Below are 22,539 nucleotides of genomic sequence, written 5' to 3' on the forward strand. Positions count from 1 at the left end.
AGTATCTGGAAGAAAGACAAATAGAGACAAGATCACAAGGATTAAAGAAAGAGGATATATTCATTAGAACTGTTTGGTAACAAATAATAGACCCAGTGTTAACACTGGGTAACTAGATACTAACACTTGCTTACCTACAATAATGAGGAATTTGTTCATGGGATGGTTGAGTGCCTCATGGCAAAGGTTTACCTAGGCTTCCGGAATTAGTTTAAACCATTAGTTTAAACCACTGTGGAGAATCTAGAGCCCTCTCTGTTTGTTTTTGTTTTTCATTGTATTTCATTGTAGTTTAGCCTTCTTTTCGTTTTCAATTTTAAAAAGATTTTATTTATTTGAGAGAGAAAGAGTGTGTGTGTGCACGTGTGTGTGTGCGCACGCGTGTGCATGTGTGTGTGTGCACATGTGTGTGCGGGGTAGGGGCAGGGGAAGAGAGGGAGAAAGAATTTCAAGCAGACTTCCCGCTGAGCAGGAACCCTCCCCCCACACCCACCCACTGGGAGATTTCACAACACTGAGATCATGACTTGAGATGAAATTAAGAGTAGGGAACTTTAAAAAAAAAAAAAAAAGAGTAGGGAACTTAACTGACTGAGCCACCCAGGTGACCCTAGTTTAGCCTTCTTTGCATCCCATGCAACATAAAAGAAAAATGAACTCTGCCAACAGCTGCAAAGCTGACACACCTATCCTTCAAGAGTGCCTCCCTGCGGACTCATCTGCTTGGACTCCCTCGACAGGGTCATGTTTTATGAACAGGCCTCTTGGCATTGCAACCTCTAGATGGGTCTGGGGATAGTTCCCAGAAAAGCTTTCAAGGTCTCGGGAGGGGTAAAACAATAGGTTGGTACTAAACAGGACCAATGAAGCAATGTCATAAGATGTAGGACTGGGAGAGTCTCATAGAAATTTCTAATATTTTCTGAACTTTCATTTCCTTCAAATAGAAAAGTTACCTTGCTTACACACACCGGGTCACTTGTGACAACCGTAGGGCATAGGCCCACTTCTAGGATAGCCCATTTATTCAACAAGCACAGACTGAATACTACTGTGTTCTGGATATAGCTTAGAATTGGTGTTACTACAGAACTGCTGACATTGACAAAACATGTAAAGATTTGGGTAGTAATAGTGAATGCAATTTTTACTCTATTATTTTATGCTTTTTGTTTGTTTGTTTCAAACAAGACTTTTAGACTCTAATGTCATTTAGGACTGATAGGCAGGTGACAAACTCAGAGATAATTACCAGGCTTCCTCTTCAGCATATGTACAGCTTCTATTGCTGTTATTTCCGATACCGTGGTGAAGACATGAGCACAATGGACAGAGGCCCGCTCCATGCAATAACGGTGGTAAATCTGCCTTTCCCCAGCCTCTTTGTCTATGTTAAACTGTGAAAGAAAGAAAGAAAACAAAGGAAGAAGAAAAGAAAAAGCAAAAGCACATATACATTTGATACACATTTTCTCATACAATTGACGCTTGACCAACACAGGGTTAGGGGCACTAAACTTCTGTGTAGTCAGAAATCTGCATTTAACTTTTGACTCCCCCAACACTTAACTACTAATAGTCTACTGTTGACAGAAGGCTTACCAATGACAAAAACAGTTGATTGACACATATTTTATATGTTACATATATTATATACTGTATTTTTATAATAAAGTAAACTAGAAAAATGAAAATGCTAGTAAGAAAATCATAAGGAAGAGAAAACATTTACTGGACTGTACAATATTTATTTTTTAAAAATCCAGGTAAAAGTGGACCCACACAGTTCAAACCCGTGTTGTTCAAGGATCAACTGTACTGATCCTTCTATATAAGCAAAACAAAATCATATATTGTTTTTTCTCAAGGCTATGTAAAGTCTTTGGACTTTTATTTTTTAATTTTAGGACTTTTATTTTTAACTTTAGGACTTTTATTTACAATAAAGTAATGATAACTTTTTATTAAACCTATTACTAAAATGCACAGCCACGCATGCTTTAAAAAGTATTGTTCAGGGACCCCTGGGTGGCTCAGTCGGTCAAGCACCTGCTTTTAGCTTAGGTCATGATCCCAGGGTTTTGGGATCGAGTCCCACATCGTGCTCCCTGCTCAACAGGGAATCTGCTTCTCCCTTTGCCTGCTGCTCTCTTTCTTGTACTTCCACTCTCTCTCTCCCACTCTCTCTGGCAGATAAACAAGATCTTTAAAAAAAAAACTACTGTTCACTTCATTTCTGCTTCTAAACTGCTATTTAATCCCCTAAGTAAAGATTTCTACTTTGCTATTATTACTAGAATTCATAATTGTTTGGTATTTTAATTATATTTGCTTACCTTACATATTATAAATATTGAACTAATTCCTTTCACCGTGGTCTTTATCATATTTCCCCCATAAACAAAGAAACAAAACTGACATTAGCCTCAACACTGAAAATAAGGATAATCATTATCACCCCTAATTCACTGAAAAGATATCCAACAAAGAGAAGATACAAATGCTTTTCTAGGGTTGTATAACTCTCACAACTGTATCATTTCAAGGGGATGTACAGTTACTTTAATTGGATGGTATGTTAGATTATGCAATCATCCTTTATTCTGGGCATCTTAACTTTAAAAAAAAAACCTTTAAAAACCAACATACCAAGCACCAAACAATTAATTAAATAGTTGAAAGCAGTTGTGAGTTTTTGCCATTTTGCTCAGTTGCTGAACGTTGTTATGTCTCACATAGCTGCAGATGAAACTAACAGTGTTTGAGAGAGAAAAACATATAAAGTTTTTGGCATTATATTAGCAGGTGCTTTTCATAATGAAGAGTATTAGAAGCTCAACACTATGCATTGGGCTCTTTTCTAAGCAAGTATCGTATTTAACCCATATTAACCACTGAGGTTTGTTTTTTGTCCTCTATTCATGGAGGGAAAATTGAAGCTTGCAGGGGTTAGGACACCTGCACAAGATCACATTCTCATTAACTGTCTTAGCAGAGCCCTGAAATGATCCCAAATCAGTCTGACTCCAAGCCTGTGCACTCTCCTGCTTTTATACTGCTTAGATTCCAGCTCGACCAGCAAGTCAGGCCCAACAATTACTGAGCTATATAGAAGAAAGTACTGAAAAAGACTCACTAGGTGATTCTAAAGATTGCAACGAAGAAAGTCCTAGAGCATTCTTTCTTGAATGTAATATTTGTAATATTTCTCTGAAAATGTTTGAAGAATGGCTCTATACGGCATCCTTTAATCAGCTGATGTTTTCCGAAAAGCTCTATTTGGCTGGTGTCTTTTATTCAACCACATCTCTCATCCAATCAACACTTGTTGAGTAATTTATTGTTTCTGTGGCCTTCAAAGAGCTTATAAATTAGTGAGAATACAGGTTAAAGTTAGGCAGAAATGAGTAAGCGCCTGAGGAAGGTGTAGGATCAGAGTTGGACTGATTCTCTCTGGGGAGAATAGAGAAACTTCTCTCATGCTATGCAAGTGTTTGCATTGTCAGCATCACCTCTGGAGTGTAAGATTTTCAAGGGCAAGGACCAGGACTTATTAATCTTTGTACCTCCAAACTGACTGGATGAATAAAATGGCATTTGGACTGGGACATGAAAGTTTAATTTGGGGAAAGTTTATTTGGATTAAAAAATTAGCTGCCCTAAGGAACATGTATATTAAGTCACATAGCATGTGCAGGAAATTATACCTGATGGGACTACAGCATTGGTTATAGGATGTGGGAGACATGATAAGATGATAGACAAGCTAGAAAGTCAGCCTTTATCTTGTATACAAGGGAAAGCACTGAAAGGGTTCGTTTAAACATATGATACAGACAGCCTATGCTTAGGAACACTAGCTCTGGAAAAAGTATGAAATGTTTCCTATGTTACGGAGCTTTTATGAAGATGAAAAGAGATAACACACGTCAAATGGTTAGAAAAGCACCTGGCCCCATAACTTTAGCTATCATTACTACTATTGCTGTTGTTATTGTGGAGAGGAATAAGATTTCATATGTGGGATGGCATTTAACATATGGACATCTAGGGATAAGAAGCTAGGGTTTCTAAATGAGAAAACCAAGTATGCAGATATATAAGGGGAGGACAGCAGAGGCCTGGAGAACCCAAGAAAGGTCCCCAGAAAGACAGGCATATGCCTTTTCCTGGTCCTGTGGGGCCCCTTACCTCCCAGGCCTGCCATATACATGGCCAAACCTGTGGTTTACAGCAACCCTGGTATTTATACATATTGTCCACTTTCCCACATGTACATGATAGTCTGTTAAAATCTCTGTGTGGGGGATGACTTTGGCTCATGTCAAGATCCCAGGGTCCTGGCTCAGTGGGGAGTCTGCTTCTCCCTCTCCCTCCGCCTCTCCCCACACCGTTCATGTGCTTTCTTTCTCTCCTCCAAACGAATAACTAAAATCTTAAAAAAAAAAAAAAAACACTATAAAATCTCTGCCCAGTAATTCCAACATTTAGGACATATCTGGTCCTGGTTATTTTGACAAAGAATCTTACTTTCCTATATTTTCATGTATCTCATTACTTTTTATTGAATTCAGGAAAATGTGTACAAAAGAACAAAAATGAGGCAAAGTATATATTAGTCAATAAAGCACAATCCAGTGACAGAGGAGGATTACTCTATGGCCAAAGGTGATGAGCTCAAAACTTGGTCAGATGAAAGAGTTAAACCCATCAAGCAACTGTCTGTGGGTTCTTTCACAGTTTTTTCATCCCTTACATTTCCACCCAGGAAAGCCTGATGCCATCAAGGAAAGAGAGGCCAAAGCATAAGAAAGTCAATGGCCTTTTTTTTTTTTTTTTTTTTTTAAAGCTATAGTTATGTAGCCATGATAGCTGAGGGGGGAAATCAGTCAATGTCTGGACTCATAGAATGAATTTGCAAATATCTTCTTGGAGGGGTGCCTGGGTGGCTCGGTCAGTCAAGAGTCCAACTGTTGGTTTTGGCCCAGATCAGGATCTCGGTGTTGTGGAACCAAGCCCTGTGTGAAGCCCCACGTGGAGCCCTGCTATGAGCTCTTCATTAGGCTTCTCACTCAGCAGAGACCTGGCTTCCCCGTGCCCTTCCCCCTGCTCACATGCTCTCTCTCCCACCCAAATAAATAAATAAATAAAAATTTTTAAAAAGTATCTTCTTGGAGAGTCTCAGAAGATTCATATGCTGGTTGAAAATGCTTGAAATTCTATTTTAGTTAACAAATTTAACTAAGAACTTAAACCAACATCAAAGTCCTGTGAATTGGTTATTCAGAAAACACATTTTCAGTTGACAATTAGTATTTGGGTAAATACTACTCTTTCTACTCTTTCTGTTTTTATAAAGTTGGGTACCCAAGAACTCGTTCTTGTTCCTATTCTTCCCCCAGGTTTATTTGCCTGAGCCCAAGCATACTGCAACTGATTCTGGGTCTTGCATCAAAGACTAAATTATGACTCATCTCTTCTGTTGAATTTTTAAAAGCATTTCATGCATATAACTCATTGTCATTATATAACATCCAGATTCTAAACCTGCTGTGATCATGGGGTGGGGGGGTATGCTGTAGAAAATGATCATGGGGGCTTTTTCTGTGAAAAATGATTATGAGTTTCACTCAAAATCTAGTTCCTAATTACATTTGATCTACTAGTCTCCCCGCTGGGTAGGATATTTTACTAGCAAGGTGGACTAGGGCTGATAAGCTCATATATTTCAACCAGAGAAGAGCTTTAAGTTGGGGAGATACATTGTGAAGATAGTAAGGTATAAATATTTGAAGATAGTACATTGTAAATACTGACCTTTGAGCCAAAGGATAAAATTGTAATATGTAACTAGACACTATAATCATTTGTTATTTATTTATTTATTTATTTGTTTATTTAAAAGATTTTATTTATTTATTTGACAGAGAGAGAGATCACAAGCAGGCAGAGAGGCAGGCAGAGAGAGAGGGAGAAGCAGACTCCCCACAGAGCAGAGAGCCTGATGCAGGGCTCGATCCCAGGACCCTGAGATTATGACCTGAGCTGAAGGCAGAGGCTTAACTCGCTGAGCCACCCAGGCACCCCGATCATTTGTTATTTAAAAACAGCCAATAATATCTGATGAATTTTATTAGTTGTTTTTATTCATTGTTACCATATAATGGTCTTAGGTATTCTGAAGTGAAATATTTGATGTGCTTCTCCAATATTTTCTCTTTCACAAAAAATCAAAGTCTGCTCTTTTTTGGGAAACAAAGTTGATGAGCCTATCACAGATCACTGGTTTGGCCTTATTAGTTTACCATTATCATAGACCATTAGGAAATTTCCCTGATCTGATTTCTGAATTCCATGGTGACTTTATTTTAAATGTACATCTTATGTTCACAATTTGACATTTAGGTTAGGCTGACCTTTTTACAGGAAAGCTCTCTTTAGGACCACACACTGCTTTGCAAATGTTGAAGTTTGTTAGAAAGAACTTTCTTTCACTCAAAGGGTCTTCGGGATAGTAGGACCTCTTTCCACTATTATTATCTAAGTGTTCATGTTTTACAAACACACACACACAGTCACACATGCATATTTTCTGTTTCTAGAATCCTAGCACTTTTTTTAAACTGGGAAATTCTTTGGAAATCAACTTTCCAACTTCCTCATTTTTCTGATAGTAAATGGAACCCTCAAATGCTAAGTTGATTTGATTGTCAGTATAGACCAAATCTGTAAAACCCTGACTTTCTGGTACTCAAATGCTTTGTTGGTGTTACTGATATTATATAAAAGATATATTTTTATTAATCTGATTTAACTGTCAGCAAATACATGAGAAAGTCAAAACTGAATGAATTTGGTCATAGAGTTCAGTAGTCTTCTAAGATAAGGAAACCAGACTCTTTGGTCACCAAGGACCCACATCCCTGTTTTAAATAGCTGTCTTATTCGACCCCTACACTGACTCTACCTACACCTCAAAGTTATAGGAGAAATCTGACCATGTTTTCACTTGAAAGAGAGAGGGAGCCCCACAGGGCAAGTTGTATGTCCGGAAGTCTTGGTGTGTAGCTGCCACTCAGGGCGGCGTGTGAACCCAGCTCCACATGGTGTTTCCTCAGCTTTAGGATACACAGGAGTGCAACCCCCTTCCACCCACCATGCCTCTTTGGATCTTGGGATTTTGGATCGGTTGATGCAAAGTAGACACACATCCGGTCTGTCACCGCTATGCTCTACTGCACTCTGACAAAGTTAAACCACAACAACTCTCTGTCACTTCAGGGGAGGCTTTGTCATGAATATTGATTAGTTAAAAGGGCATTTCTGCCATCTGGCTGGCAGATGAAATGAAAGGATCAATACTTCTCATCCTTCAGCGTCAAGGATCAGAAAAGAAAGGTGGTGGGGGTTGGGGGAGAGGGAGAACATTTTACCTTATCAAGATGGTTGTAGAAATCAATGTTTGCTGCACAGAGATACCTCCCAAGCAGTGTGGCATGAGTGGTAAATATTGTAGCAATGGGAAGTTTCCGAGCTCGAGAAAGGACCAGTCCAGTTCCTGCCTGCCATTCATGGAACTGGGCAATGACATGCTTGCCATCTGCATGATCTGTCACCTACATCAGAAAAGAAGCATTTAGAAAAGTTGTTGGTAAAGCTCGATCTTGATCATGGCCCACAGGTGAAGGAAAGTTATCATTTGTGCCTGTAAATTTTAGCAAAATCTAAAGAGAGGTAAGCATGAAGTATGCAGATTTAGAAAGCAGAATTATTTTATTGGATTTACAGCATGCTCATAAAGCCTATATACTTGTATGGCATAATCCTCTCTTTCAGGAAGGAATCAGACTTACTTTTGTAGCTACAGAGGGGCCTCATAGAACAAATGCACAGTAGGTACTCCATAAATATTCATTGAATGGACAAATGAATAATAGCAATAACACCCTTGAAGATATCACTGAGCTGCTGATCAAGGGGGACTACACACTTACAAGCTTCTTTTGAAATAAATAATACATACCTTCCTGTTTTAAGTCAGTCTTATTTGGATCTTCTGTAATTGAAGTCAAAACCACTTTAACTAACATATTATTTTAAGAATACGGAACTGGGAAGAAAGAGGTGAATAACTTGCTTGGAAGCAAATCCTAATTTAGTCACACGCTGAGGACGCAGGTCTAATCTGGGTCTAGTTCTAAACCCAGGCAGGGGGTCAGTTTCCTTGCCTTTAAGTTATCTTGTTTCACCCTTCCAGAAATTTAGTATTTACATTCCACTCCCCGTACGACAGCTTGTTCCCTCAGTGTGGGAATAGAATTGATCATGCAATAACACGTGCATTCAGGGAGTCTGAGCAGAGAACTGGGAAATCAAGAGTTCACCCAAGAAGGCAGTTCTCACACTTGGAGGACATCAGTGTCACCTGGAACGCTGGTCAAGTAGAGACTTCCGGGTCCCATTACCAGGTAATCTATTTCTGGGCTGGGGGCAAGAGTTTGCATGTCTTACAAGTTTGCAGGTGATGGTACTGCTGGTGGTCCATGGAAATACTCTTTGAGAACCACTGGCTTAGACACACAGAGGCTGGCCTCAGCCCCGAGGTCCCTGGATCAAGGAGGCAGTTTGCATAGGAAGAGTTGGTTCCACCAACTGATGCTACAAGAAGACTGCTTATTGTCATTAGGCCAGATCTCTTCAGCACCCTCACTCTGCTCTCCTAATTCTGTCGCCAACACAAAGCAATGGGACTGCCCCTCTACCTTCCCCTTCACTTCAAAGCAGCCTTTCGTGGCTGCTGGAATAAGACTGCACCTGTAAGAAAGGCTGGTCAAGGGGATGCACTGCCAACAGTTTTGTGATTTGTCCTCAGACTACACCCCCACTTTGCTAGAAATGCTCTTCCTTCACCGTCTGATGTTTAAGTTAAGTACAATCATTTTGAGGTAATGCAAGGAATGCAAAGAAATCCTCCTTTGAGAACTGATGAGAGTGCGGGCTAGGTTCATTTCACAAGGATAGATATCTAATGCTCTTGGGGTCTTTTGGGGTTTGGGAAATTTGGTTTTTTGGGGGGGGATATTTCACTTCTACAGATCCTTAGCAACTGCTGAAATCACTTCAGCCCTTAGAAAATGATGAAAATACCTAAAAGCCACTATGATTGCCCAAGTACTCATGCATAAACAAAACCAAATAGTTCAAGCTATTTTTTACTCCCATAAGTCTAGAATTCAGGACTTTAGTGCATGACATATACAGGTTTTTGCTTGTATATATATTACCATCTATGTATCAGGGAATATAATTGGTTATTTTATATACATCATTCTATTTAAATCTGACATGAGGTATATATTAATAAGCATGATATTAACCTGTTCCAAGAGCTAGGATTTAGAGGAAGACTGAACATTTTCTCAGATTCTTTTGAAATGTATTAGGACAATCACAAAGGCATCATCTCCTTTAGCATAACCTAAAAACCATGGGTCATTGCTGAGCACAGAGCACAATTACGTTCCTCATCTGTTGTATGACTATACAATAAAGTATACCTCTTTTAAGAACCAGGCAGTTAAAGATCCGAATATTAGCATATCGTTGGCTTCTCGGTCATGGTAAGGGATGCCGACACTGCAGGCTTCCCAGAGGTCACCCTTCCACCTGTCCAGGTTCCAGGCTGAATAGCCTATGTCAAAGAGCACCACGTAAGGACTCCCTTCTATCAGCCACCTTCCAAAGTGCACCTGCCGCGTAAAGAACACAGAGCTTTGCAGTAATACCAGGCAACGCAAGGGGAAAAACGGTATATGTGCTTACAGCATATAAACTTTATTTAGAATTCAACAGCGAACTATGCAAGCTATATAGGAAACTGTAGTGGTAACACAAAACATCTGATATTTGAGCCTGAACGTGGAATGAGCTTGTATCTAGTCACCTAAACCTCCAAGTTCTTATCCTTCAGTAAATTCAGTCATTTAAAAATGAAGTATCTAGATTATGTAACCTCTGTCCTTTTTAAAAAGATTTTTATTTATTTATTTGAGAGACAGAGCATGAGAGAGTGAGAGAAGCAGCACAAGGGGGTGGGGGGAAGGGGTAAAGGGAACAGGAGAAGCAGGCTCCTAGCTGAGCCGGAAGCCCGATGCAGGACTTGATCCCAAGACCCCAGGATCATGACCTGAGCTGAAGGCGAACCTTCAGTCTACTGAGCCACCCAGGTGCCCCAATCTTTGTCCTTCTTTTTCTTATTCCTCTCCTGTGATCTAGAGCTCATGGTTTTAGGATTTAATATCATGCATGTTTTTATGATAGAGCTGTAAGATGAACTGCTCTGTATCTTTGATTTGTATTGGATGTAATGTCTAAAGTGTCACTTATTTTACTTTATGTAACAGGACTATGTATCATGCTAGAAAAATTCATTTCTATAAACAAATGTATATGATTTCTCTCATTTCTCCTATCAGAAAAAAAAAAAAAGTGACACAAAGTATTTCCCAACATGGGTGCTGCCAGGTGTCTTAACTAAATATATTGCCCAAGTTACTTTATCTCTTTAATCTAACAGCTCAAAGTCTAATTCTGTTACACTCTTCAAATTGAATTCTTTTATTCCCGTTTTTTCTTGTACAAGTTCTAATGTATTAGCTATATCATTTTTCCCAATTGTAATTACATAATCACTTGTATATCCAAGTTTTAACTTTCTTTTTGGCTTCTATTTTTCTATAGTAATTTACTCATCCTTTTGTCTTGACTTTTATTTAGGTTGATTCTCCAATTACATGGTATGCAACTCCGTAGTCACTTCAAACCCTTCTTGGAAGTTGCCAAAAGATAAGAGCTTCTCATTGGTATCTGGGCCTCTCCTATAAACTGAACATGTCCACATTGTTTAGATATTGACCCGGTGACTCTACCCAAGGCTGAATTTGGGGAATTTGAAAGCCCATTTTTGGTCATTATTCTCTTCCACAAGACTCAGAAATATATGGTGATATCTCTCCCATCTAGCCTTGGACAACTCTGAAAGACCCCATTATCTGTCGGTTGCTTCCATTGTAATTAATAAGCATCATGTACTCTTCCCTTTCCAGACTGAGTTTTCTTTTCAGTTGTTTTCTCTTTAGGACATTCATTGATTTATGTATTCATTCAATGAATAGTTACTAACTGCCTAATGTATGACATATGATACAGTGAGCTGAAATCATAGAGAAGTATTGACACTGGAGAATGTAAGCCAGCTTCTTTTGACTTCCAGTGAGTTCTTGGCTATGACTCGGAAATATCCTTACATCAGAAATCCGTTTAGAACTTTGAGACCATTCAGACCATTATGCTTTTCATCTCTGTCTTCTTTCATGAGAGCTTCAAATACAAGCCCCCTCCAAAGTCTCACTCTTTCATCCCAGTAGTACAACATGCATCCCTCTCTTACTTTCTTAGGTTATCTATGCTACACTCACTATGATAGGTTTCCCTGGTACCTTCTGGGACCTCAAGTTCCCTTCAGTTAAATCTTCTGCATCTCAGGCTTTGCATAGACCTTGTAGACACTGCTACTCACATGGACATCTCAGTAAAGGCTTCTCATGTTTTCACCCCCAGAAACTATATTCCTGGGGTGAGTATAAAGAAAGTTTGGATTTTTTAAAAAAGATTTTTATTTATTTATTTGACACAGAGAGAGACAGCAAGAGAAGGAATACAAGCACGGGGAGTGCTCTCCTCCCACAGAGCAAGGAGCCTAATGTGGGGCTCGATCCCAGGACCCTGAGATCATGACCTGAGCCAAAGGCAGACACTCAATGACTGAGCCACCCAGACACCCCGAAAGTTTAGATCTTTTAAAATCACACTGAAACTTATTTGTGTATAAAGACATCTTTGAAATTTATGTTATCCAAATACACTACTTTTCCTTGTCCCATTAATCATCTGGCTACTTTTCCACCTTTCTCTGGGCAACTTCAAAATCCAATTTTTTATCCTACACAGTTAACCTCATAGTTTTCTGACTTTATTGACTTCAAAGAACTTCATGTCCATGACATTCCAGCTACACAAGCTCATGGCTACACTGTTAACCTTGTCAAAACCGAGACTATTCCTTCTCTGAAATATTCAGCCTGAGCATTCTGTTACTTGACTACAACATCTATACCTCCACTTCTCTCACTCTGTTTCTCCCAGCTTATATATTCCTTTTTCTGTCATCAAGACCTCTAGTTTTTGGAACCCTCCATTTTTTCCTACATCATTGCCTCCTTTCTGGCTTTGCTTCCTTTCCTATCCATTTCAAAGGCAACTGTTCATCAATTCAACCATTAATTCAGTCAGTCATATAATCATACTTAATGATCCTTTTTCTTCATAGAAAAATCTTATTGCCACAACTTCTGTACCTTTTCCTCACCATTCACTCATTCCCCAATCCACTAAAATCTGATTTAACTTTCTTCTCCCTCAAGGCTGTATTTAGCAAGATTACCATGAATGACCTGAATATTGCTAACCCTAACTGAGATTGGTTAAACCTTTCATTGACTTAATCCCTCCTTAATACTTGAAACTCTCTCCTCCCTTGTTTTGACCTATTGCTATTGTGACAGCAACAGATTAAGACACAAACCTAGTGGTTTAAAACAACACAAATTTATGATCTTTCAGGTTTAGGAGTCTGTAATCTGAAATAGGTCTTTGGGGTTAAAGTCAACATGTTGACCGAGTTGCAGTCCATCTGTAGGCTCTAGGGGAATCTGTTTCCTGGTCTTTTCCAGCTTCTAGAGGTTACAGGCATTTCTTGGCTTGTGACCTCTTCGTCTCTCTTCAAAGCTCATCAGGCCAACCTCTACTTCCATTGGCACATCTTCTTTCTGATTCTAACTCTACTGCCTCTCTTTTATAAAGACCCCTGTGATTACATCGAGCCCACCTAGATAACCGAGGAGAATCTCCCCACCTCATGATCCAAATCTACAAAATCCTTTTGTTATATAAGCTAACATGTTCACAGGTTCTGAGGATTAGGATTTGCACACCACCCTTGATTCTATATCACCAGTTGTGTTTGTACTTGTGCAATCTCTGAGTTCTTTTTTTCTTTTCTTTCTTTTTTTTTTTTTTAACGTAGATGTTCTAACATGTTGACATTCCCAAAGGTTTGGCTCAAAACATTTGCTCTTTTTCTATAATCTTCCACTGAATACTGTTATCAATGCCAATAATGTCAACTACAATTTAAACACAAATGACTTTCCCCAAAACACGTATATCCTCTACCTTCTGCTGAGCTCCAAACCCATTATTCTATTAGACATTTCCTGACAATTTTTATAATATGCCTCAAATGTAACCTATTTCCAGTCAAATTCATCCTCTTTCTCACAATCCTGCTCCTTTTCCCTAGGTAGGTAGTCTTCTCTTGTGAGTTCATGTGAATGGTGGTCTGTTCTCCTATAACAGTCTACTAGTCCTGCAGAGTGAAGTTTCAGTCAGTGTCCCTTACCTGGCAGCCATGTTTATTCATTGTGTCCACTGCTTTTCTAACAGCATCATTTATAGGTTCACACTGTTCTACCTGAGTCTTCATATTATGCTCAAAATATGGTCCAATCAGAAAATAATTGTCTCCCCATTCATCTGCTGTGGTTTTGGCCTTCGTCTGAATCACAGTATAGATGCCACCAACTGTGAAAAAGAAAAGATTCAGTTTATCATTCAGGTTAGTATTTCATTGTAAGTGATGAAGGCATGGAAATGAGTTCTCATTTTTAAGTTAGCATTTAGGATTTATCAAGTACAAGGGTTTCCTTAACTTTCTAGAAGAAATTTTTTAAAGGACACTAACAAGTAGTTACTATTTGGTTCAGTTCATGCATTTCATAGAACAGCAGGTTGGCAGCAGCCGAGAAACCACAAGTATTTTCAGGAAATCTGAAGAGATGATCAGAAGAAAGCAGAACTTGACCTAAAGCTCTATTTGCACTGAAGTTTCAAAGTGGGTTCCAACAGCCATTGTCAGGACACACACCCTCAGCATCTGTAATTACCTTTTACTCCTTCTCCTACACTGCTCCAGAGGGGGCTAGTGTATGTCCAAGTAACAGCCACTACTGAAATTATGAATAAAACTTTCAAGCTAAAGAGCCATTTACCTTGGAAGGTATCCAACAAGGTACCTTTTGACAAGAGAAAAGAAATGATAGATTTTGAGGGGGGAATGCTTGGCCCAACCCTTATGTCAAGCCCAATGATTCACATTCACATTTTCTTTTAAAGATTTTATTTATTTATTTGAGAGGAAGAGATATCGAGAGAGAAAGCAGGGAGGAGAGGGAGAAGCAAGCTCCTGGCTGAACATGGAGCCCAATGTGGGACTTGATCCCAAGACCCTGGAATCATGACCTGAGCCAAAGGCAGATGTTTAACGACTGAGCAACTGAGGCACCCTCATATACATATTTTCATGTGGTGTCTCATTTCCCTTTTGGCACTGCTGCCATGACTATTAAAACACAGAGTCAAAAATTATGTGCACCCTCTACTGGGTATTTACCCCAAAGATACAGATGTAGTGAAAAGAAGGGCCATCTGTACCCCACTGTTTATAGCAGCAATGGCCACGGTCGCCAAACTGTGGAAAGAACCAAGATGCCCTTCAACGGACGAATGGATAAGGAAGATGTGGTCCATATACACTATGGAGTATTATGCCTCCATCAGAAAGGATGAATACCCAACTTTTGTAGCAACATGGACGGGACTGGAAGAGATTATGCTGAGTGAAATAAGTCAAGCAGAGAAAGTCAATTATCATATGGTTTCACTTATTTGTGGAGCATAACAATTAGCATGGAGGACAAGGGGAGATGGAGAGGAGAAGGGATTTGAGGGAAATTGGAAGGGGAGGTGAACCATGAGAGACTATGGACTCTGAAAAACAATCTGAAGGGTTTGAAGGGGCGGTGGGGTGGGAGGTTGGGGGAACCATGTGGTGGGTATTGGAGAGGGCACAGATTGCATGGAGCACTGGGTGTGGTGCAAAAACAATGAATACTGTTACGCTGAAAAAAAAATTATGTGCACCCTGGGATCCAGCATGTCTACATCTAGAATATTATTCTTGGAAATAAGAAGAGTGTCAAAAGATATGTGTATTGGGTTATTTATGGAAGCATTATAATGGTGAAAAATTGGGAACAACTAAATTGAACTCATTAAATCAACCAGTCTAAGGCTCAATTAACTCATTTGTTCAGCAGAGAAAAAATATTACTTAGCTTGGAGGCAAAAGGGAGGTTGTAGCAGCAGTGTCAAAGACTAAGGCTCAATGCAATGTAGTATTCGAGTAAGTACTTAAAAGGGTGAAGAAATAAGGCAAGCAGTTATGGAGAAGAACTTTTTAGGCAAAGACATGAGTTAGAGCCAAGGCCCTAAGTTGAGAGCACAGTGGACAAGGGGAGGATAATAGGCATTCAAAAGAGAAGGTTTGAGATGCAGCAACTAGGCAGGAGGAATAGGGAGGACCCAGCAGAAGACCTTTGGTAAACTCAGGCAGGGTATCTTGTGCTGGCTCTAAGCAATCAACTAGTATGAGAATATGAAGCAGTCTGAATCAATTTCTTGAGTAGTACTCTGTCCATGAGCTATAGGTGAGGAAACAACTCAAGAAAGCTGTGTGAGGGCGCCTGGGTGGCTCAGTGGGTTAAGCCTCTGCCTTCAGCTTGGGTCGTGATCTCAGGGTCCTGGTATCGAGCCCTGCATCAGGCTCTCTGCTCAGCAGGGAGCCTGCTTCCCCAAAGCTCTGTGAAATCCCAGAGCCAACACAAATCCTGGCACCAATCTTCAGCTCTACTTCCTAAAGTGATTTTATTACTTGTATATTTTTTTAAAAAGGTTTCTATTTTTACTCCAGTTTTTGTAAGTTATTTCAATTCATCAGGATATAGGGTTCGATAGCAATTGTATCTCTTAAACTGTTTCTATAATTTAGACTTTAAATGATAAATCTTTTTTAAATTAACATATAATGTATTATTTGCCCCAGGGGTACATAAATGATAAATCTTACCAATAGTCATAATCTATGGCCAAAAGGTAGAATTTGCCATCTGCAAATTTTTCTTTAAGCCTGAACCACTCAAAATATACTTTTTTGGTGAACTGCCTTTTAAGACGAGACACAAAACGCAAATGTTGGTACTGTTATATAAATACCAATAGGATTCATTAACTCATAAAAGGGTAGCGCTAATAGAATTCCCAACTTGTAATTATTTCATGCAAACAGTTTTCACATGAGCCTACATAAACTTCTTGTCTTTAAGAACTCCATGTCTAAGAAAAGACTTCATGCTACAGAAAATGTAAAGAAATTTAAAACTGTCACTTGAACAAAGAACAATAAGAACTTTCAATCACAACTCAGATGGCAGATGACGAAAATAGCATGGGACACATGAAGATGATCTGTAAACCCTGCATGTAAAGGCTTCCAGAAAAGACCAGAACAGAAATGATTCAATTACCCAATCAGCAATAAATCTGAGGCTACATAAATTGAAGCCAGAATCAAGTATGCCTAAATAGTTCTCCAAATTCCAGAAAATGTCATGAACTGTCAAAACCATTTGTTAAGAAAACAAATTTAGAGAAAAAATTTGCAAAAACAACTAAGAATTTTTTTCTTTAAAGTATTTGAGCCACATCTTAGCAATGTATTTATATACATACAAGCTTTATTCACACTCATGATCCATAAAAACACAAAATTTTCAAATAATTTCTTCTGTAGACTTATTTTCTTCACATTCTTCTTATAAAGGGGCTATGTTATTGGGTTCTGATGGCACGCATTTATTTTTGCTTTATTCACATTTCTATTTTTAAAACTCTCTTTTATTTGCAACTATGTATCTTACCCAGAGATCTTAGGACATCCTTGTTTGTTAGACTATGTGTTTCAAATTCAAATACACTAGGGCAAATGCAAACACATTTTTATTTGATAAAGGACCGAAAGGAGAAGAGAAATTCTTTACTCAAAAAAAAAAAAAAAAAAGATTAGGTGTGGGAATTGAGATGCAAAATTAAACACTGTTAGTTGATTTGCTGTTTCTTTTTCCCATTTGAGGCCTTCAACCTTGATAGAAATAGTCACCAAGTAACCTTAAAGGGTCCATAAATACTATGGCTATGCTCTTTCAGTGTATCAGGATAAAAACATAAAATTTAAAAAAAAAAAGTCAATCCTATATTGGTTGAGACCTAATAGTAAATGAATCATTCCCCCCTAGACTACTTCATGTATAGTCTTTCCATGGGGAGGTCACCTTACCACTATTTCATATGCTCAAGGTCCATTGTAACTTTTCCTGTCTCCCCATATTTGTATTTCCCTCAGCCTTTACTTTGTCTAGATACCACATTTACCCAAAACTCCTCTCCTGGCATGCTATTTATAGGTGAGTGTGATGGCAAAGAAATAGAGTCATTCCTATTTTCAAATTTGGACTATATTCCAGAGGTTCCCCAACACATATTTTTTAATGATTTATTGTTTTACTGGTGTAGGTCATTGAATTACATTGAATTGACTTACCCTTCACTTTCAAACATGTACTTTGTATTTTATTGATCTATATTTTCCTGAAACAACATGGGAGCTATCTTTTGTGTGAGGGCAAAGTATCAGGCCTTTCATAAGAAAGAAAAGATGAGGTCCTATGGCATATGCCATGGAGATAGCTAAAACCCCAAGTTTTCATATAGAAACACTGCTGATATTGCTAAAATTGGGACTCCAAAGTAGTATGGAATGTGGACACCAGCCAAAGTGTGTATATATATTTGTGTGTGTGTGTGTATACACACACATATATATTGTATATTATTATACTCTCTCTATATTATATATAATAAGGATATACATTTGACCCTTGAACAAGGGATGGTTGGGGTGCCAATCTCCCATGCAATCAAATATAGAAATATAACTTTTGAATCCACAAAAACAACTAATAGCCTGTTGACCTGAAACCTTATTGATAACCTAAACAATTAACCTATATTTGTATGCTATATGTATTTTACACTCTCTTCTTACAATAAAACAAGCTAGGAAAAGAAAATATTGTTCAAAAACATCCTAGTGTAGAGAAAATACATTTACAGTACTGTATTTATTGAAAAAGTCTGAATGTAAGTGGACCCATGCACTCAAAATTGTGTTGTTCAAGGATCAACTGTATTTTATATATAAACTGGGATAATCTTCATTACTTTGAAAAATGTTTAAAAGTTACAGAATTGGGGGGCACCTGGGTGGCTCAGTGGGTTAAATCCTCTGCCTTCGGCTCAGGTCATGATCCCAGGGTCCTGGGATTGAGCCCCGCATCAGGCTCTCTGCTCAGCGGGGAGCCTGCTTCCCTTCCTCTCTGCCTGCTTGTGATCTCTGTCTGTCAAATAAATAAACAAAATCTTAAAAAAATAAAAAATTAAAAAAATTAAAGTTACAGAATTGGGAAGTTATATGACTTCAGAATACAGAGCTACTAATCTGGCCTTCCCATCTCAAAACAGCTGCAGAACAAGAGTAGTCATTCTACACTTAGACATCCTTCTCTGAGGCATCAAACCTGATAGGAAAGACAACCATGGTCAACAAATGTTGATGTGTCCAGAGCTTTGCTGGGTCTGTGGCTTCAAAATAAAGCATCGGCAGTCTTGGGCAGTGGGAGATGACAGCTTGTAGCAAGCCAATAGCTAACTCTACCCTGACTGTACCACAATGGTAAATGCAAATGTTCTCGACAGGAGGGGCTCAGACAGGGTCATCTGGGTGAAAAGGAAGTGAGGACACAGGGCTCCTCTTGAAGCTGTGGATGTGCGGAGCATAGTGTTTGCGTGGATTGTGTTTCTTGTGGTGAGGCTCGGGATGCCACTGACACGGCCACCGCGAATCCATGCCAGGCAAAGGGACATCACCCCTACTTACTGTAATCCTGATCTATAACTCCCCCCCCTTTCTGGTTTTGTATTTGAAAACAGAATCATGGAATTGCTCAAAGTGAAAGGCAGTATGAAAATGAATGACCCAACTTCCTCCTTGGATGAATACATTTTATGAAGAAATAATAATAAGTTAACACCGCCAGAGCATTTACTAAATGCGAGGCCCTGTTCTAAGTGATTTACAGTTGGTATTTGTTTTAGTTTTCACAACACCATTATAGATACGTGCTATTATTACCTTTATTTTAAATGGGCAAACTAAGGCAGAGAGAGGCTATGAGACCGATCCAACATCACACAGGTAATGATGGAGTTGGGATTCAAGTCCAGGAAGTCTGACTCGAGAGTCCACAGGCTGTAGACAGCCAAACTGTAAAGAACTGTCTGGAGCAATATAGTGATGGATTTTTAAAAGCGGTGGGTGGGCAGGACAGAGGAAGAAAATGAGCAGTGTCGCAGAAAAACCAGTTGTCTTAGGTCTTGGGAAAGGTGGAATCCTTTCTATTCTGCCCTAGAGAAAAGCCATTTGGGAAACAATACTTATGGGAAATGGGTTTTCATTTTGGCTCTTGGCGCTTCCGGTTAACGAAAAGGAACCCAGGGCTTAGGTAGCTAGCAAGCAGGTTCTCACATCCGTCATGGAGGGTTTTGGAAATCTAATGAAGGCATGCAGTCCTTCTCCCCAAAAGAGGACTTACACATACCATTTTCGGATACAATTTTAAAGGTTTACAAACTCCTCAAAGCCCACTTTTCTCAAAGTCCCACCTTCAGAACCTCTGCCTCAGAAGAGCAGACTCACAATTATAATCAGTTTCTACCACACCATTCTGACTGCAGTCTTCATGTTTTTCCATATGCTGTTCACACCATGTGACCCAGACCTATGGTGTCTGGTTTGAGGAGGGAGAAAGTAGAAGTATTGTATGTATTATATTACTTGCTGGCTTTGGGTGAAAATGAACTGTTTTTATTTTTATTTTTATTTTTATTTTTATTTTTGAGAGAGAGAGAGAGAGAGAGAGCACACGAAAGCATACATGGTGAGGGGAGGGGCAAAGGGAGAAGAAGAGAGAGAACCCCAAGCTGATTCCAGGCCCAGTGCTCAGCCTGACTCAGGGCTAGATCTCACCACCCTGAGATCATGACCTGAGCTGAAATCAAGAGTTGGATGCTTAACTGACTGAGCCACCCAGGCACCCCTATTTTTAGTAAATTTTTAAAAAGAGCATTCATTCAGCAACTACATTTCAGAGTGGTTCACATGTATTAAATTAGAAATCATTATTTGTGTCAATATTCATTAAGGTCTTTTTAATAATCTCAGATATCCTCAACATAATAATTGGTCCTTAGTCTACTTTGATTTGGGCAGGTCTGTGGAGAAGAAATCATTGCAATGAGGCACAAACAAAGGAAAGAGTGAACTTTTTTTTCTGACATATGTGTAAAACTCTTCATCGTAGGCCAAGCAGCAGTCTCTAACTTGTCTCTTTCTTTCCTGCTATCCGCTCATGCAACTAGTAATAGTGTTTTTCAAAAACACATCAGACCACTTAACACTTCCCACTACTTAGAACTTCCCATCATTAACCATAAACTTCACAAACTACCCCCTGCTGGTCCTTCCCATCCGCAGCCACCCCTCCACTCCTTTCCTCTTTCTGAGCTTCCCTCAGATCTTTGAAGAGTACACTCTATCACCTCTGCATATTGACATATAGCCCTGTTCCCTCATCCTTACCCAGTGGCTTTTCCTCCTCCAGGTGTCAGCTCAACTGTCTCTTCCCTACAGAGGTGTTTTTCCCTAACACCGATTTAGGTAGAAACCTCCCCTCCCCAGCCCCCAATGTGTAGTCTTTTTCTTTTTTTAATTCAATTAATCAACATACAGTGTATTACTAGTTTCAGAGGTAGAATTTAGTGATTCATCAGTTCCATACAACACCCAGTGCTCATGCCATCACATGCCCTCCTCAATGCCCATCACCCAGTTACCCCATCCCTGCACTCTCCTCCCCTCCAGCAGCCCTCAGTTTGTTTCCTATGGTTAAGAGTCTCTTGTGGGTTCTCAATGTATATCTTAGAGCCCCTCCTTCTCTTATTCTTATTGTCATCACATTTGACTATAATTGCGTGTTCAATGTCTACCTGCAAGTTTGTAAATTCTGGAAGACTGGGAATCAATTCCGTGTTGTAAAGCTCTATCTTCTTCATTTCCCAGTGCCTGACACCTAATAAACACCTGATGAATTTTTATTGAATAATAAATAAATAGCAATAATAAATGGATAAATGAATAAAAGCAATAAATGCCAAGGGTAATATGAACAAGTAGAAAGTGTTATTCTGAAGTCTGAGAATTAATATCCAGTAATTTAACTGTGACTCTCATTTTTATATTATACACATGTCTATTTTATACTGACAGAATTCTAGCAGAATGGGATTTTTTTTCCCTGTCAGAAATCTTTTGTTTTCTTGGATATGAATAGATTTCCTTGTTTGCCACAAAACATCATAAGATGTCTGGATCATAGTATATTTATTTCATTCATGAAGAAACTTGATATTCAGACAGTTTAAAGAATGTTTTTTCAAAGTCTTAGAAATTTATGGCCTTTGATCACAAGTCCTATGTTCTTTCATCTATAGGGCATTTCCTTAGGCAATGATATTAATTTTTAATTCTTGTGGGTAGTAAAAAAGAGAAGTGACCTTGAAGAAGACCTAAATGCTAGTCCCAACCATTCCATTTGCTTGATCATTTAATGCCTTAGTCATCCATTCCATTTTTTAAATAGAGGAGTTGGATTCTAAGATGCCTCCTATCACTGCCATGAACTGCAGGGAAGTAAAAGTTCAAAGTAAATTAAAAAAAAAAAAAAAAGCTATGTATAGTGTCAATGTATTGTCAGGGATGAACACAATAATTGTCCATTTATATAAAACTTTCTAAAAGATATGACTGTAATAAGTATTAAAATAAAGACATGTTGGAGATGTTGTTAGCTGGGTAAAATTTTGTTGTTCCCTTCTCCACACACAAAAAAATTTTCTTTCCCTTGTAGGGGAAATGAAAGAAAATAGGTTTCAAAGGCAGTGAGGGCTGAAAGCAAAATGTATTCATTCCTTCATTCCAAGGAAAAAAAATCCATTGAGCATTTTCTGTGCACCAGTCACTGTTCTAGGCCCTGAGATCAGCCCACACAGGACCTGGATGTAAACTCCATGGGATAACAGTGCTCACCAGTGTATTCCTAGCACCGGCAAACAATGCTCCATTAATGTTTGCTAAATGGAGAGAAAAGGAAGAAAGAAGGAAGGAGAAGAACTCTGTTTAGGTGCTGGAACACACACAGAGGTCCTCTGAACTGATTCTTGGTGCTAAAGAACCCCCCCAATTTTTCCACTGATGAGCTACATCCTTGAGTTCCTGCCTACTCTGTAGAGAAAAACCTTCTTTCAAGTCTTGCTCTGGGATCTATGAATAACAAAAATGACTCTGTTCCC

General features: G+C 38.9%; 1 protein-coding gene across 2 annotated transcripts in view; it reads right to left on the bottom strand.

The window, feature by feature from the left end:
- GYS2 (glycogen synthase 2) overlaps positions 1 to 22,539 on the bottom strand; it is a 56,182-nt gene that overhangs the window by 25,700 nt on the left and 7,943 nt on the right. For both annotated transcript variants that reach the window (XM_047743530.1, XM_047743529.1), the window contains exons 2-5: positions 13,520 to 13,701; positions 9,558 to 9,749; positions 7,434 to 7,616; positions 1,253 to 1,397 (exon numbers count right to left, since the gene is read on the bottom strand). In XM_047743530.1, coding sequence (XP_047599486.1) covers positions 1,253 to 1,397; positions 7,434 to 7,616; positions 9,558 to 9,749; positions 13,520 to 13,603 — 604 coding nt within the window. In that variant the 5' untranslated portion in view covers positions 13,604 to 13,701. The remainder of the gene's footprint in view (positions 1 to 1,252; positions 1,398 to 7,433; positions 7,617 to 9,557; positions 9,750 to 13,519; positions 13,702 to 22,539) is intronic.

The sequence above is a fragment of the Lutra lutra genome, chromosome 8 (assembly GCF_902655055.1).
Source record: "Lutra lutra chromosome 8, mLutLut1.2, whole genome shotgun sequence".
Classification (NCBI taxonomy): Eukaryota; Metazoa; Chordata; class Mammalia; order Carnivora; family Mustelidae; genus Lutra; species Lutra lutra.